The 16,617-nt window shown below is 40.6% G+C and overlaps 1 protein-coding gene across 1 annotated transcript in view; it reads left to right on the top strand.

The window, feature by feature from the left end:
• The first annotated feature begins 4,478 nt into the window (after nucleotides 1-4,478).
• The window catches only part of ARIH1 (ariadne RBR E3 ubiquitin protein ligase 1), a 118,847-nt gene continuing 106,708 nt past the window's right edge, over nucleotides 4,479-16,617 (top strand). The window contains exon 1 of the mRNA XM_045070709.1: nucleotides 4,479-5,566. Within this exon, the coding sequence (XP_044926644.1) occupies nucleotides 5,198-5,566 (369 nt within the window). The 5' untranslated portion in view covers nucleotides 4,479-5,197. The remainder of the gene's footprint in view (nucleotides 5,567-16,617) is intronic.

The raw sequence follows: 16,617 nt of genomic DNA, 5'->3' as shown, positions 1-16,617 counted from the left end.
ACATGTTTCCTTTTGGGGGGATGATCATTTGCTATTTTTTGCTGGAGTATAAGCACACATTAAGGCCAAATTAACGTGTCTTGCAATTACAGGGAACACAGACACTATGGTACATTTTGTACATTTGCCTAATTGCACGAGGGCATGTACTCTCCTTCTAGTTCCAGCATTATCTTACCACCTGTTGTAGATGACTACTTTCATAAAATCTTAAGTTCAATAATAGAGTCCTTAGGGGCGCCTGTGTGGCTCAGTGGGTTAAAGCCTCTGCCTTCAGCTCAGGTCATGATCCCAGGGTCCTGGGATCGAGCCCTACATTGGGCACTCTGCTCAGCAGGGAGCTGCTTCCTCCTCTCTCTGACTGCCTCTCTGCCTACTGGTAATCTCTGTCTGTCAAATAAATAAATAAAATCTTAAAATAAAAAAAGATAATAGAGTCCTTAGACCCTATATTCCAGAAGAAAGATAAATTAGAGAAAGGAATGTAGTTAGGAATCTCAGGTTCTATTTCAGTAGTTAATAACTCTACCAGACTTCTAATGAAGCATATAACTTTAGTTCCTCTAAGCCTTATTTTTACCAAATAGAACTGGTATGATAAAGGGTGCCCGGGTGGCTCAGCTGGTTCAGTGTCTTTCTGCCTTCGGCTGGAGTCATGACCTTGGGTCCTGTGATTGAGCCCTGTGTCAGGCTCTCTGCTCAGCAGGGAGTCTCCTTCTCCCTCTCCCTCTGCCCCTCTCCCTGCTTGTGCTCTTTCTTATGTAGGTAAATCTTTAAAAAAAAAAAAAGGAAGAAAGAAAGAACTGGTATGATAAAATCTACCTCTCAACAATGATGTAACACTTAATTGTGGTTTGTAAGTACACAGACAGATTTTTTTTTTAAGATTTTATTTATTTATTTGACAGAGATCATAAGTAGGCAGAGACACAGGCAGAGTGAGGAGGAAGCAGGCTCCCCGCTGAGCAGAGGCTGATGAGGGGCTCAATCCCAGGACTCTGGGATCATGACCGGAGCCCAAGGCCGAGGCTTTAACCCACTGAGACACCCAGGCGCCCCCAGACAGATGTTTTTAAAGAAATTTAAAATACTCAATGAGTTTATTAGTATCTCTCTGCACTTTTGCTAAAATTTAATCTTAAATTTATATTAAAATTAAAATTTATTTTTTTTACCTACTGCCCAGAAGGCAAAAAAATGCTGCATTAAAACAAACTTTATAAACAACATGATAAAAAGTAATTTCTTGGGGCGCCTGGGTTGCTCAGTGGGTTAAAGCCTTGTCCTGTTGTTTACAGATTACTGTACTTCTAGCTGGTAAACACCACAGCTAGAAAGCAGTATACCAACAATACCTTTAAGATCAAGTCACTTAAAAAAACATTGTATGTGGGTCATCCCTTGGACAATTTGGCAAAAAAATGCTGATTAAAACAAACTTTATAAACAACATGATAAAAAGTAATTTCTTGGGGCGCCTGGGTTGCTCAGTGGGTTAAAGCCTTGTCCTGTTGTTTACAGATTACTGTACTTCTAGCTGGTAAACACCACAGCTAGAAAGCAGTATACCAACAATACCTTTAAGATCAAGTCACTTAAAAAAACATTGTATGTGGGTCATCCCTTGGACAATTTGGTTTCCTTAAATAGTGCTATAACCTAACCTGATTCCAAGATAATTTCCAAAATATCAATGGAATGAGTGTTGCTGAAATTCTGGTTATGAAGCTTTATTCTTGAATAAGAGGCCCCAAGATTCAGAAGCCCTATGATGTTGCCCATGATACTGACCAAAAAAGAAGTTATGAGACTATGGAAAAGATTTCTGAGAAAAAAGCAGATCAATATTCTTCCTCAGAAAATGAGAATGATTGAGGCCATGTGCATACTTGCATAATTCAAAAAAAAATCAATTAAGAGATTATAAACCCAACCGGCTATAGTTTTTTCCAAAGGTGCAAGGTGACTTATGACACTTTTTTTAAGGTCTAATTTTGTGAGCACTTCTGTGTTGGGCACTATGTCAAGTGTTTTAAATATATTATTCATCTGATGCTCACAAATAATCTTATGAAAATAGGAATTATAATCCTCCAAAGTCAAGCTCAGAGAGGTTCAGTAATTTGGTCAAGGTTATAGACAGCAACTGGAGGAGCACAGGCAAATTCAGGTCTGTTTTCTACAAAGCCTAAGCTCTCAACATTTATCCTATGCTTCTCATCAACATTTTTTTTTAGGATTTTATTTATTTACTTGACAGAGATCACAAGCAGGCAGAGAGGCAGGCGGAGAGAGAGGAGGAAGCAGGCTCCCTGCTGGGCAGAGAACCTGATGTGGGGCTTGATCCCAGGACCCTGGGATCATGATCTAAGAAGGCAGAGGCTTTAACCCACTCAGACACCCAGGTGCCCCTCATCAACATTTTTTACATAAACTCAGAAACTTCTATCTTCAGCCCTACCTCCCCTGACCTTCTGTCTTGTACACTAGTAGATATAACTGCCTATTCAATATTCTACCTGGATGTCTAACAAGCACTTCAAATTTAACGTGTTTCAGTAAATGGTACCTCCATTCACCCAGCTCCTCAAGCTCCAAATCTAATACCCATCCTTGATTCTTCTAACAATCCCACAGTTAAGCCATCAGGAAAGCTATTGGCTTTACTTTCAAATTATACCTGAATGACTTCTCATCATCTCTACTATCACAACTCTGGCCCAAGCCATTATCATTATTCACCCAGACTGCTGAGAGAGCCTCATAATTGGTCTCTGCTTTCATAGCCCATTTTTCACAAAGCAGCCATAGTTCTTATTTTTTTTTTTTAGCCATAGTTTTTTAAAATGCATACAATATTATCTTATTCTTCTGCTAAAACCTGTTAATGACTCCCTTTGCAATAATGTAAACTTCTTAAGATAGCCTATAAAGCTCTGCTGCCCCCCTGCCTTGATAGGCCTTCTCTGACTTTATCCCTTAACACTCTCTTCTTTGCTCAGCAAGCTGGTCACATTGGCCCGTATGATTTCAAATTTCTCTGCGGTGTGAAGGTACCTACTATGAGAGGATTTGGAAAGACAGCAGTGGGGGTTTGAGAAAACTGTTGAAGAGGGAGGACAATTCAGAAAATTTTAACAGGATTGCTGGATGGTGTTGATTGTTCAGTTGTGCTTGATAACTGGAATTTAACGATAAAATGCATGTGATTATGCAAATTTCTCCAAATTGCTCTAATACCAAAGGGGACAATAAGGATGGTAGGATTTATTCAAGGTAGGGGTAGGATGAAAAAAATGGTGCAAAGGAGTTGTGGGTACTCCCAAGTGTAACTGAATTCCCCCTCACCCCAAACAATGTAACGATGGGGTAGAGAGAAAGGTTGCTAGTCTCCTCAGTTTACCCCAGCTGTGGCAGCAACCTAGACTTGCTAAGTAGAAATAGAATCAAAGGACCAAGACCTACTAGCATTTCTGTTAAAAGCTTTAAATTACAAATCCAGATTATTTTGGGAAATTCTGATTATTTAAACATTTACAGAATTGACAAATGGGTAGAAGCTTGTTTACATTTTAAAGGCATTTTTCAATTTTAAAAATCCATTTCCAAAGGGAATCTGTCATTTTAACAGTAAGATTTATCAGTAAATTAGGGATTCAGATTTTTTAAAATGTCTAATCTGGTCAATTCTTTAGGTTATCCCAAGAGGATGCTTTCTTAGACGTCTTCCTCCTTCAGGACACTTCTCTGGTTCTCCTGCCTTACTTAGAAAGATTTAAGTCCATTCTTAGAATGGCATAAAATACTCTTACTGTCCTGACCCTTAACTTGCCCAATATTTTCCCATTTATCCTCTTTGCGCTATAAGCTGCTGAGACGTAAACTACTTTGCACCTACTAAGCTTTTGTTTCTGTTAATCTCAGTCTAGATCAACTTCCCTACCTTCTCTGTTATACTCCCAGCCATCAATCAACACATAGCTCACACAGTACATTTCTAAGTAAGAGACAAGCACTGTCTTTCTGCTATATTTGGTCCTTGTAGATATTCCTATAACTGCTTGTCTTGGGTTATATTACAATGCATTTTATACACTCTGTAGTACCTAATCCGTATTATGCATTATAAAGCATTTTTATGATTGATGTTTTAGGTGACCCAGCTGCTGACACAGTGTTCTTGGTCAAGTCCCTTTTCCTTCGAGCCGCAGATACACAATGGGTACTGGTGGTTTGTAGAGCCCTTACACGGTGCTCCATTAAGGAAAGCCGCGATTGTTTACATTGTTTAGGGCCCTGAATAGGTAGATTCCTGCTGAGCTGAGTTCAGGAAACGCTTCTCTATATGACGTCACTATCAGCGACTTAAAAAACCACTGTCTGTCCCGGAGTACAGAAGCGGAACTACTTAAAACGAGGTTCACCTGTCCCTCAGTACACAGGTTCCGCCTGAAAAGGTTTCCATTTAGTAGCTCGGGCAGTAGGAATGTGAGCTCAACAGCCTAGGACTTCCCCGAATTACTCCAGGGTGGACGGGAAGTGTCTCCGCCGCCCGGTGGGAAGGCCACCTTCGCTAGATTCAGAGAAGGGGGTGCATCCCTACGGCCTGCGGCAAAACCCAGCGCCGGGTTCAGGAGAGCTGCTCTCGGTAACGAGGAGGCTGCACCCTCCTCACGAGCAGGATTCACTGGTGTCGGACCACAGACGAACCGCAGCCGGAACCCAGAGGGCGATTCCCGCGGTGCCGAGCTCCTGGGGCCAGGCCGGGCCGTGGGGTCTCCCCGTTCTCCACGCAGGGGCGGCGGGGCGGGGCGCAGTGACGCCAAGAGGAGTGACGCGACGACGCAGCGCGACGCGGTGACGCACGCCCCTTTGTTGGCTCAGTAGCGGTAGCAGCGGCCGTGGAGGTGGCGCTGGGGACTGTTTTCTCTCGGAGGCCGGAGCGGAGCCGCGTCTGACTGAGGCGGGCGGCAAGCGGCCCCCTCGCTCCCTCCCTCCCTCCTCCGCGTCCTCCCCGCCGCCGCCGCCAGCCGCCAACCGCCAACCGCCGCACCCGGGGAGGAGCCGCGGCCCGCGGGGCCGGAGCCAGGCCTGCGTCCGGACATCAGCCGGAGCCGGAGCGAGAGCCGGGGCCTCGGCGTCCCCGCCCTCTCCCCGCCTCAGGGCCAGCGTTCGCCGGGCCCTCGCGTGTCGCGCCATGGACTCGGACGAGGGCTACAACTACGAGTTCGACGAGGACGAAGAGTGCAGCGAGGAGGACAGCGGCGCCGAGGAGGAGGAAGACGAGGACGACGATGAGCCGGACGATGATAACCTGGATCTGGGCGAGGTGGAGCTGGTGGAGCCCGGGCTGGGCGTCGGCGGGGAGCGGGACGGACTGCTGTGCGGGGAGACGGGCGGCGGCGGCGGCAGCGCTCTGGGGCCCGGCGGTGGCGGTGGCGGCGGCGGCGGCGGCGGCGGGCCAGGGCACGAGCAGGAGGAGGATTACCGCTACGAGGTGCTCACGGCCGAGCAGATTCTGCAACACATGGTGGAATGTATCCGAGAGGTCAACGAGGTCATCCAGGTGAGGGTGGCCGCCGCGCTGGCTTGACCTGGCCGGACTGGGGAGCAGATTCGGCGGCCCGAGGGGCAGGCCTGGGCCTGGTGCGCAACTCAGCCCGGTTCCTCCCGGCCCTGTCTCCTCCGCTGCCTCTGCTGGGGATAAGAGGGTGTCGAAAGCAGACATTCGCCGGTTAGCCGGGTGTGGGGAGGTGCGCTGGGGGCGGTGCTTTCCAGGTCCTGCTATGGCGGAGGCCTTCGGCCGCGGAACACTTCTCTTGCGGGCAATTTCTGCCTGTCCCTGGGCCCGGTGTCCTTCCTCTGGCCGGAGGAGCGCCTACAGAGGCGGGGCGGGGCGGAGGGGGGGTGGAGAAGAGCAGCACGAACGCGGCCCCTGAGAGGGTTATCCCGGCCTTCATTCTCGCTTGAGCACTTTTGGAAGGGGTTGGAGTAGGCCTAAGAGCAGCTTGGTGTACGGTTGCCCCAAGCGGGCACCGGTTAATAAAGAAATGGATCTGCTTGGCAGTCTTAAGTGCCTTACTTAAAGGTGGGGGAAGGGAACTGTTTCTCGGAAGAGGTGCTGATGGGCCTTTACCCATGGTGAAGCTTCTGCTCTCATCTTTTTATGTCGTTGCTGGCTGTTTGGGACCTAATGCTACTTTTCATTGGTAGCCAGTGACTGACTTGAAGCTGTTGGAATGGCTACTGCTTATTGCATACCCAGCCTTGCAGCTAAAACAACAAAACGCAGTGTTACTGTCTAATATTAGACAAGACTCTATTGTGAGAAAGTAGGGGCTTTCTGCTTCTGGACTCTTTTCTCTGATAATTTTTATTTCTTGGTGAGTTAGGCTTGGTTTAAGTTGATAACACAACTCGTTTGATCTCATGGGTCAGATTTTGCATTTTTGAGCTTTAGGAAGTCCAAAGTTTACATTTGTTTGGGGAAAAAAATTATGATGAGGGGTCAGGGATACGATTGAAGAATAAAAATGAAGTTTTGATTCAATGCAACTTTTAGAAAACACTAGTTACATATGAAGAAACTATATACAGGAGCAAGTTACTATTGCCTTCTTCTACCTCACTCATTACTCTCCCCCCCCCCCATTAATTGGTTAACATTCACTGGGTAATTGGCAGTAGTATGTCACTGCTACTTGTTCAGTTTGCGTGAATAGCAGATTTTTACAGTATTGTCTAGTAAGGAATACTTTCATTGAAACGTCTATTTTGGCTCATTTGGAGACCCGGTTTTGAATTATAGTAAGTAAAAAAAATCTGATATATAGTGGGACTACTAAACAGTGGACATCTCAAACTTTATAGGGATACTGCATTCTGAGGAGGAAATTGAAGGTATATAGAAGGAAGATAAGTTTTATTGCTCTTTTTCTGCTTCTAAAAATATGACAGTTCTTAGGCCACTAAGTTGACACTTTTTTCTTTTTTTTGAGGAAACTTTATTAAAAGAAGTTAGAGTAAAACCTTTAATTCTCTTTTCATTATTTACCCCCACAGTACATAAAATCCAATGTTTTCAAACTTACCTGTTTTATTGACATGTTAGGCCTTTAAAAACTCATGGATAATGGATATTTATTATTTAACTTCTTTGTTTTCATGTAGTAAATCTCATCCAGCTTTTCTCAGCTCTTAGGTGTGTCTTAAGCACTGAGGCCAAACCTTAGAAGTTCTTCATGTCACTTCTGGAACAGGGATGTAGCTAATGCATATGACATCATTCTTTCTTTGTTAGTTTAGGGGAGAGAGAATAAACACAGATGAACTGAGCTAATAAGGACCACAAAATACTAAGGGTTTTTGTTTGTTTGTTTGTTTTTAAAAGGTGTCCATGCCTGATTTTTGAAAACTATCTTTTTCTTAGTTGACCTCATGTTAAGGTCTCTTGAATGGCATTCCTGAATATATGAATTTCAGTTCCTTGTTAAGTTTATATTTCAAAATACCAGTAAAGGAAAGAATAGGGTGTATCCCAGGTCATCTTTTTTCCAAATGGTGTGCTTCTTAGATCTAAACTAGGCTTTGGTTGTGGCAATTGTTTTTTTATGTTAGATTTAAGCTTAAAAAGTTACACTGGTCATACATGCACACTCTAAGAAAGAAATGACTAGGCAAGAAAAAAAAAGACGAGATCTACACCAAGAGAGAGACATAAAATTTGAAGTTAGTTATCTTTTCAGACCTCTGGGTGAGCTATACATATATTTTAATAACATCAGAATCATACTATATATTCTCGTTTTCAGTAGAAAAAAGCAGGTTATGGAAACAGAAGGAGTCTCAACAGTTTTCTCTTGTTAATAACTTTCCATTTTCAGTGTTTACATGATTATAAATCTAGACTAGTTTATTTAATCAGTCCATTATTATTGGCCTTCCTTTTTATTTTTTAGTTTCTAGCTCTTACTAACTTCATTGGGAATATCGTCATAGATAAATCTTTGAATGTTTTATTTTCTAGAATAGATTGAATTGCTGAGTCAAATGATGTGATTATTTTCAAGGCATTTGATACATACTACCTACCACATTGCTTTAAGAAAGGCTATGTTAGTTCCCCCCCACCAGCCAGTGCTTAATTAGGATAAAATAGTCATCATTTTAAACATTTGCTTTTAAAAAAAAAGGTGAAGAGAACTTTTAACATGTATCTTAGGACATTGGTATTTCTTTGTAATTTGCCCTTTGCTTTTGCTCATTTTGAGCCCTTTTTGGGATTTTTTATTGCTTTATAAAACCTCTTTATATTCGTTGAGATTTTTAAAGATCATTTCTCTAGGTTTTTTAGTTGAAAAAATTGTTTAATATGGCAATAAGTTTTAAGTTTATCAAATTAAAACCCCTTGTTTTACTTCATATTAGAGAGCTTACTGTTAATTCTAAAAAATTTTAAATCCCCTGCTCCCCAGTGCTACTTTTCAATATGAAATCAGGTATGTTATTAGTAAATTTGAAAATAAATTTGCAGGAGATAAAGATTGAAATGCTTTTCACATTGCCAGATTAATTTTTCCTTGGGAATTTTATTACTACTTTGGGGAGAATAATTCTGGGCAACAGTAGATAATATTGTAATTTGTACATATCTGTGGGTTAGTTTTAGCTTTCATATGAGTTAACACTTTCTGTTTTAGAAGACTCTTGGTTTTCTAGCTTTTGTAACTCTCTTGTTATAATTTGTTTAGTTTGGCTTTGTTATATTTAAATCTTTGTGGCTACCTAGATTACCTTGTGAACTTTCAAGAATAGATCAGGGGTTTTGTTTAACCTATACAAATATTAAAGAAGTACTAAAAGCCCTTAACTTACCCAACTGTATTTATTAACTAGTATTATTAGTTAGTAGTATTATTATTAACTAGTATTATTAACTGTATTTATTAACTAGTATTATTGAACAGTGGATTTCTAATGTAATTGCTTTAGCAGCTTGGTAATTTATTAAACACCACACAGTTCTGCGATTGAGAGGCCTTTAAACTTGCTATTTTGTGTTTCCACAACATTATTCAGCAAATGTTGGTTGTGCTTGTGTGTGTATGCCAGTCACCGTGTCAACTAGATTAGAGGGCATGGTTCTTGCCTAAGGAGCATATAAAGGTGGGGAACATAGAGGTCCTTGGGCTTCATTCCCAGAGATTGTTGTTCATCAGTTAAGTCTGAGTTGGAGCCTAAGCATTTATATATTTTTAGCCACTCCAATGATAGTTCTTAACCACTGGGATAGTCATAGTTCATCTACTGTCATGATTTTGACGCAGGGAGAATGAGTAGAGTGAGAAGGTGGTAACCCTTAGGCATATCCCTTTTTAAAATTAATTAATTAATTTTAAAAAGATTTTATTTATTTATTTGAAAGAGAATCAAGCACAGCAGGGAGAGCTGGAGAGGGAGAAGAGAAGCAGGCTTCTCGCTGAGTAGGAAGCCCCATGCAGGGCTCAATCCCAGGACCCAGAGATCATGACAGGAGCTGAAGGCAGATGCTTAACTTACTGAGCCCCGGGAATACTACTTTTAAGTAGTTCTGCAGAGAAGGAGCATGGGCTGATGGATAGAAGTGGTCACAGAGAAGGTATAAAGAAGTGGGTGGGTGTCTTGCTGTTTTAAGATTTATTATGCTAAATAGCCTGTTTTAAAGACAACAGATATCTTTACAGGGGAAATTTTCTGGTGGCTGTTGCAGTTTTTATTTTTATTTCAGCTATTTAATTAAAAGACTTAAAGAACTTCTAAGGTGAGGTTTCAAGCATAAATTGAGAGGCAGTGTATACCAGCATTATTGACTCAGAGTCAGTTTTAGCCCTGGCTTTTTCCTCCAAATGGCAAGTGTTGTTTACATCTCAGAACCTTCAGTTTTTGTTTTTGTTTGTTTGTTTTAATATGGGAAGTAGTTAAGAGAGTTGAACTACTATTGATTTTTTAAAAATCTAACATCCTTTTATAATCTTAGTTATAACATCCTTTTATAATCTTAGTTAATTGGAGATGCTCACTGTTTCAGAGAAGTGAATTGAAGTGTGCAAATCAGGATGAACTTAAATTGGCTAACTTATTTGGGTAGGGAGTGGAAGAGGAGAGGAAGGGGACAGAGTGTGTATCTTGAAGCTGTTAATAAAAAGTGTTCGGTATAGTTTATTCCTCTTGAATTTCTGTCTTTTCCCACCTGATCTTGAACTTATTTGAGCCATAAGTTTTTAAATTCTATTAATTCTTATTAAATCGCTTATGGCAGTAATCCTGTGAATCAGACTCTGGGGGTGGGGTCTGATTCACAGGTTGGTCCAGCCGTTGGTTTAAATGAGCTTTCCAGGTGATGCTGATGCAAGCTTAAGTTTGAGAACCACTGATGCAGTTGAAATTTAACAGCGTTTCTCAGTGTGTTATCAGTATAGTGATAAATTACAACAGAGGTAGGTTAATGGTGGAAGGCAAGTTGTTTAAGAAACTAATAGAAGGGAAATTTCAAAAGTGCTTCACAGCGCTTGCTGGGCTAATAGAGTTGGAGGGGATTTGTCATTATTACTGGTATCCTTCAGATAAAGTGAAGTTATTTCAAACATGCAAACCAAACTAGTGGCACCTTACATTCTAGGTTGGAGCACTTGATTTTCTTTCCACTGCTTTTTTTTTTTAAACACAAAAATATTTGAGTTTCTTTATTTAATATGTTGGAAAAAAATAAAAGGTTTTGGATATTGTAACTGCTCCTGCTCAGTACTATAGTAAATAGTGAAGAGAATATGTGAAGACATTCTCAAGGAATTGATGATCTCTTTGAATTTAGACACTCAAAGCTATTGGGTCAGAAAGTCTTTTCATCAGGTGCTAAGTGGATAGTAATAGGTATTCATGGAAGAGAAATCTGTGGGTGTTATCTGGCTAGGATTGGATGGCTAGGATTTGGATAGATAGGAAAAAGGGATAGAAAGCCATTTTAAGAAATTGAATGAAGTGAGAACAAGGAAAGTGTCCGAATAATGGTGAGCTTCACTAAAGTAGAACAGAGTTTGTAAATTGTGGGTGGTAAGGTTGAAGAAACTGGAAGGTTTGATACTCTGAAGAAAGGCAGAAGCCATCAGATTAGATTCCTTTATTTTGGGTTTGACATATGGTAGCTGTATGTATTAGTTATCTTCAACTCCACATTTTTGCAAAATTCAGTGGCTTAAAAACACTATCTTACAGTTTCTATGGGTCATGTTTTGGGTGCAGCTGAGTTAGGTTAGGTGCCTCTGGCTTCAGGGTCTCATGTTAACTCCGCTAAGGTTGCAAGCAAGGTATCAGCTAAATTGCAGTTCTCAAGGCTTGAGGAGGGGAGATTCCCCTTCTGTTGTCAGGCCTCAGATTTTCACTGGCTGGTTGTTGGCCAGAGACACAAGTACCTTGCCATGTGGGCCTCTCCGGAAAGTGGCTTATAACGCAGTTTCTTTTCCTCACAATGAAGAGTCTGAGAGCCCCCAAGAGAGAAGACAGTCTTTTTATAATTTCATTTCAATTGACATCCCATCACTTTGTCCTGTTCTACTTGTTTTAAGTGATTAACTGTATCCACACACTCAAGGGGAGGAGGTTGCACGAGTGTGAAGATGAGGAGGTGAGGGATCCTTGGGGCCATCTCAGAGGCTCTTCCATCATCTACATACCGTTTGGCTTTGTCAGGAGGTGAAGGATAACCATTGTATAATGCTTATCTATCCATTTAATTTATATACAAATGAGAGGCATAGTAGTTTGGATTTTTTTACTTAGGATTAACTATAAATTATTTGTATCTGGCTTTAGATGATAAGCATTCTTTATTACTTTCCAATAGCTAAGATTAAAAGAAATAGCTTCCAGTCTCTTAGAATTGGAAGAAATTTGAGATTCTTCAGTCCAATAATTTTTTTCTTTTTTAACTTTAGCTACGTAGTGGAATCACCTGGGGATTTTTTTTTCACACTTCTAATTGCAGTTGTAAGAAACAACGATAGCATAGCGATCCCACATACCCTTTGCTGATTTTTCTACGGTGATACCACCTTGCAGAACTATAGCATAATGTCACAACCAGTGAGTGTATTGACATTAATGTGATCTTACTCAGATTTCTTGCCCTGAGATTTTTCTTTTAAAGGCAGGCACTCAGACCCCACAACAGACTAAGCAGTGGGTCTCTGGGAGTTTGGACCACGCATTGTCATTAAACAGAAATTTTCCCTGGATTATTTTAATGCACACCCAGGGCTGAGAGTCCTTGTTCTTCTTTGTTGTCTCTAAGAATCCTCTCAGTAACATTCCAATCTCTGCTTAACTACAGATAAATGACAGTGAAGTATTTTGTGATGTAGCTCATTTCAAATTTAACTCTTGATTTTTTAAAATGTAATTAAAATGTGCTATTGTAACTTTCACCTATTGTTCTTAGGGTCACCCTTTTGATAAAGTTGTTTTTTAATATAATTTTGTGTTGGAAGCTATTCTTCCTGAAGTTAATGAGACCCTCTTTCTTCATACAACAATGAACCTGTATTTTTGATAAAATTTTGATAAAATTGACTGCTTTTCTATTTTCTACTAGACACTTTGTCTTTTTTTTTTTTTTTTTTTAAAGATTTTATTTATTTATTTGACAGAGAGAAATCACAAGTAGTCGGAGAGGCAGGCAGAGAGAGAGAGAGGAGGAAGCAGGCTCCCCGCTGAGCAGAGAGCCTGATGCGGGACTCGATCCCAGGACCCTGAGATCATGACCTGAGCCGAAGGCAGCGGCTTAACCCACTGAGCCACCCAGGCGCCCCTAGACACTTTGTCTTAATAGGCATAATATCACAGGCCATAACTTGGCTAAGACTTTAACAATATACAGGTCATCTTTTGTATGTTATCATACTATTATTTGTTGCTTTGTTAAATAGCTTAGTTATTCCTATTAAATGATGGGATAAATGTAGGAGTGAGGATTTATTTGGCTGACATTTGATGATCACTTGTGAAAGAATGAACTATAATCAGAGGCTTCTAACCTGGGATAGCTGTATCCTTTGGGGCATATGGAGATAGTAGTCGCAGTTTTTACCCTTTCTTCCTCCAGCATTAAAAAAAAACTACTTAAAACAGCAAAACAGGGGCGCCTGGGTGGCTCAGTGGGTGAAAGCCTCTGCCTTTGGCTCGGGTCATGATCTCAGGGTCCCGGCATCCAGCCCCGTGTTGGGTTCTCTGCTTGGTGGGGAGCCTGCTTCCCCCTTTCTCTTTGCCTGCCTCTCTGCCTACTGTGATCTCACTCTCTCTCTCAAATAAATAAATAAAATCTTTAAAAAAAATAAAATTAAAAAAAAACAGAGCAAAACAAAACTGCCCAAGTGAGTTAAAATGTGGGCCATTGTTGGGTCTATAGTTCTAAAAGAATAGCATGTTTTATAGAGTCATTCGATTTCCATAATCACGTAAGAATCCAAATTTTTGCTTTTTTCCTAAATTTTCATTTTAACAGTGATTGGAGGTCATCTGGGATTATCTTGAATAATGTCTCATTTCTCGATGTATCTTGGTGAATAGTTGATGTCCAGTTGGTATTTGAGTTAAACTGACGGGGTAGTTAGTATCTCAAAAGGCAGTTTAAGAAGTTCTTACTGAGGGACACCTGGGTGGCTCAGTTGGTTAAGCAGCTAGCTGCCTTCAGCTCAGGTCATGATCCCAGCGTCCTGGGATCGAGTCCCACATCGGGCTCCTTGCTCAGCAGGGAGCCTGCTTCTCCCTCTGCCTCTGCCTGCCATTCTGTCTGCCTGTGCTCGCTCTCTCCCCCTCTCTCTCTCTGATAAAGAAATAAAATCTTAAAAAAAAAAAAAAAAAGAAGAAGTTCTTACTGAAACAGCAGCATTCTGGCAGATTAACTTTTCAGAGCTCTACTTTTTTCATTTTTAAAAATGAGAATGCTAGTATTAGGGTCAAAAGGGTGTGAAGATTTGAGTGAGAAATGCCAGATACTGTACTGGAAGTTTTTCCATGTAATTTTTTTCTTAATGTAAACATCATTCAATAGCATTTTTCATTTTTGCTATGTTCCATTTAAAGGAAGTGTCAGAAGTGACCTGACACTTAATACATTTTGGCAAAAAGTACAGCAGATAATGAAGTATTAGGTAACATTTCCTTATTACTAAGACATTTGTTTAGACAAAGCTAAGAATAGCTATAATCCAGACACTTCCCCCCAGGCTTACTTTGCAGTCTCCTTTGAAACTGTCATACTTCTAATTCAAATATTAACAGACTCTAGTTGCTTGGTAATATATCCTTTCTCTTAATCACCGTTGTACATTTTTAAGGGATTAAGTAGAAGCTAGAGACTAAGAAGTATTTTCTGATTCTTAGCAAGTATTTACAGGTAAAAACCTGTAAAGTGCGACATTTTGGACAGGTATTTCTCTGAAATCCACTTGAAACCCAGATTTACTGCATTGTCTCCTCAAGGCTCTTCTTGCTTTAAATTACCAGTTAACTGTTCGTGGAATTTGAGAGTCACCCTTAATTTTTTCCTCCTGCTTTTCCCATATCCAATTAGCCCTGATCCAGTTACCTCTGAAACTTGTTACTCCTGTTCTTTTTACAAACTAATCCTAAGGCCTCTTTTTATTTTGCCTCATTGTCTCTAGGTTTCCAGTCTATGTCATACTACCAAATACAAATGTAGTAGTCATTTTCCTGCTAAAAAAAACTTCATTGTCCACCCCTTCCCCCGCCCCTTAAGTCTTGTCCAGATTCCTTTATATGGCATTCATGGCTTCCTCATCTTAGTATCAGCGCATTTTTTTCAGTGTCAGCTGCTGCTGTTCTTGATTCTCCCATCTTCCCCAACTGTACCACTTATAATTTCTTTCCTTCTTTCTATTGCTAATACATATAACACATTTGTGTTTTCTTAAATTTGCTCAAGCTCCTCCCTCTTGTGTTCCTCTTTCTCCTCTCAACTGCCTGATGTACTTCTATTCAGACCCTGCTCAGATACTACCGTATCTCTTGCCAGGTCCCTCTTCTTTACCTTTCTAGTGCTTCCTTATCTTTGTTTGTATGGTGCTTCATGTAGATATTGGTATAGCCTGCATGAGGTTGAAATATAGCCATCCCAATACCTAAGTCTCCACAGCCAGATGTGAGGGAGGGACTTGAGTATGAGAGCTGAGTCTTCCACATCCATAGCATATGGCACACTAACAGTCTTTGCCATAGTAGAAACTCAGTAAATACTTGTCCTTGCCTAGTAGATGCTTACGTCCTCAGTTTCCTTATCATATACCAAGGGGAGCTAGATAAGATTTTCTTCTGGTGCTAATAAGTTATTTTACTATTTGTAGGTAATGCCACAGTCATAGTGTAAGAAGCAAGAAAAAAAAGTGTTTAAATTCCAAGAGGACCGCTTTTATTTATTTATTTATTTATTTCACAGATAGAGATTACAAGTAGGCAAAGAGGCAGGCAGAGAGAGGAGGAAGCAGGCTCCCCATTGAGCAGACAGCCTGATGCGGGGCTTAATCCCAGGACCCTGGGATCATGACCTGAGCCGAAGGCAGAGGCCCTAACCCACTGAGCCACCCAGGCACCCCAAGGACAAGCTTTTTAAGTGCTTGGAATATATAGTGACATTTTTAAAGCTTATCGTTTGCATGTAGTTCCCTGGCACTTACATGAACTGACAGTGATGTAAAAACAATGCTGTCACTAATGCTGTAGTTCTCAAAGTATGGTCTTTGAAAGCACAACTGTTGTATGATAATACTAAGACTTTTGCCTTTTTTAATGTGCTGACCTTTGTTCTAATGGTGCAGAATGCAGTGGGTAGGTAAAACAGTAGGTAGGGAATCCTAGCACTAGTCGTATCAGTGGCACCCAACTATACAAGTAGTCATTGTATTCTTCACCTCTACAGACAGTAAAAAAATAACATTTTTCACTTGGTCTGGATGAAGTAGTAAAAGTTACTAGTTTTATTTTATCTTATCCCTTAAGTACACATCTTTTTCATAGCGTGGGTGGTAAAGTAGGCTTAGGTAGAGCTGTGTGTGAAGCACTTGGGCATACTAAAGTTACAGAGGGTGTCTTGAAGAAGACATCTGTGCAGTTTGATTTGTGAACGGAACAAGCCGCTTGTTTGATGGAAAACCCATTTTTTCTTGAATGACTGACTGGCTTTTTTTTTAGACAAATGGCAAACATATGGTGAATGTTTCTGCAAATGAATGAAATACACCTGTTAATTCAAGGAAAAGTGCTAACAGTATGTTTGCTAATGATAACATTTTTTAAGTTTTTAAGTGAAAATTAAAATTTTGGAAAACTTACGTTTGCTACTGAGACTGACTGCTTCCTAATATTTAAAAACTTCTGATGAAATACTGTGTAATAAAATATATCAATATTTGGAAGATCAGTTTAACTTTACCAATATTTTCCAAATGACCAATTTTCCATTGACCAATTTTGATACTTCACAGTCATGCATTGATAAGTGAACCATTCAGACTACAAGATAGACCACCAAGAATATGAAAAGTTCTTTAACATGGTTTCAAATTCTAC

This window comes from Mustela putorius, unplaced genomic scaffold (assembly GCF_011764305.1).
Source record: "Mustela putorius furo isolate JIRA1106 unplaced genomic scaffold, ASM1176430v1.1 tig00003972_pilon_pilon_pilon, whole genome shotgun sequence".
NCBI classification, from domain to species: Eukaryota; Metazoa; Chordata; class Mammalia; order Carnivora; family Mustelidae; genus Mustela; species Mustela putorius.
This window is presented reverse-complemented; position numbering and strand designations above follow the sequence as displayed.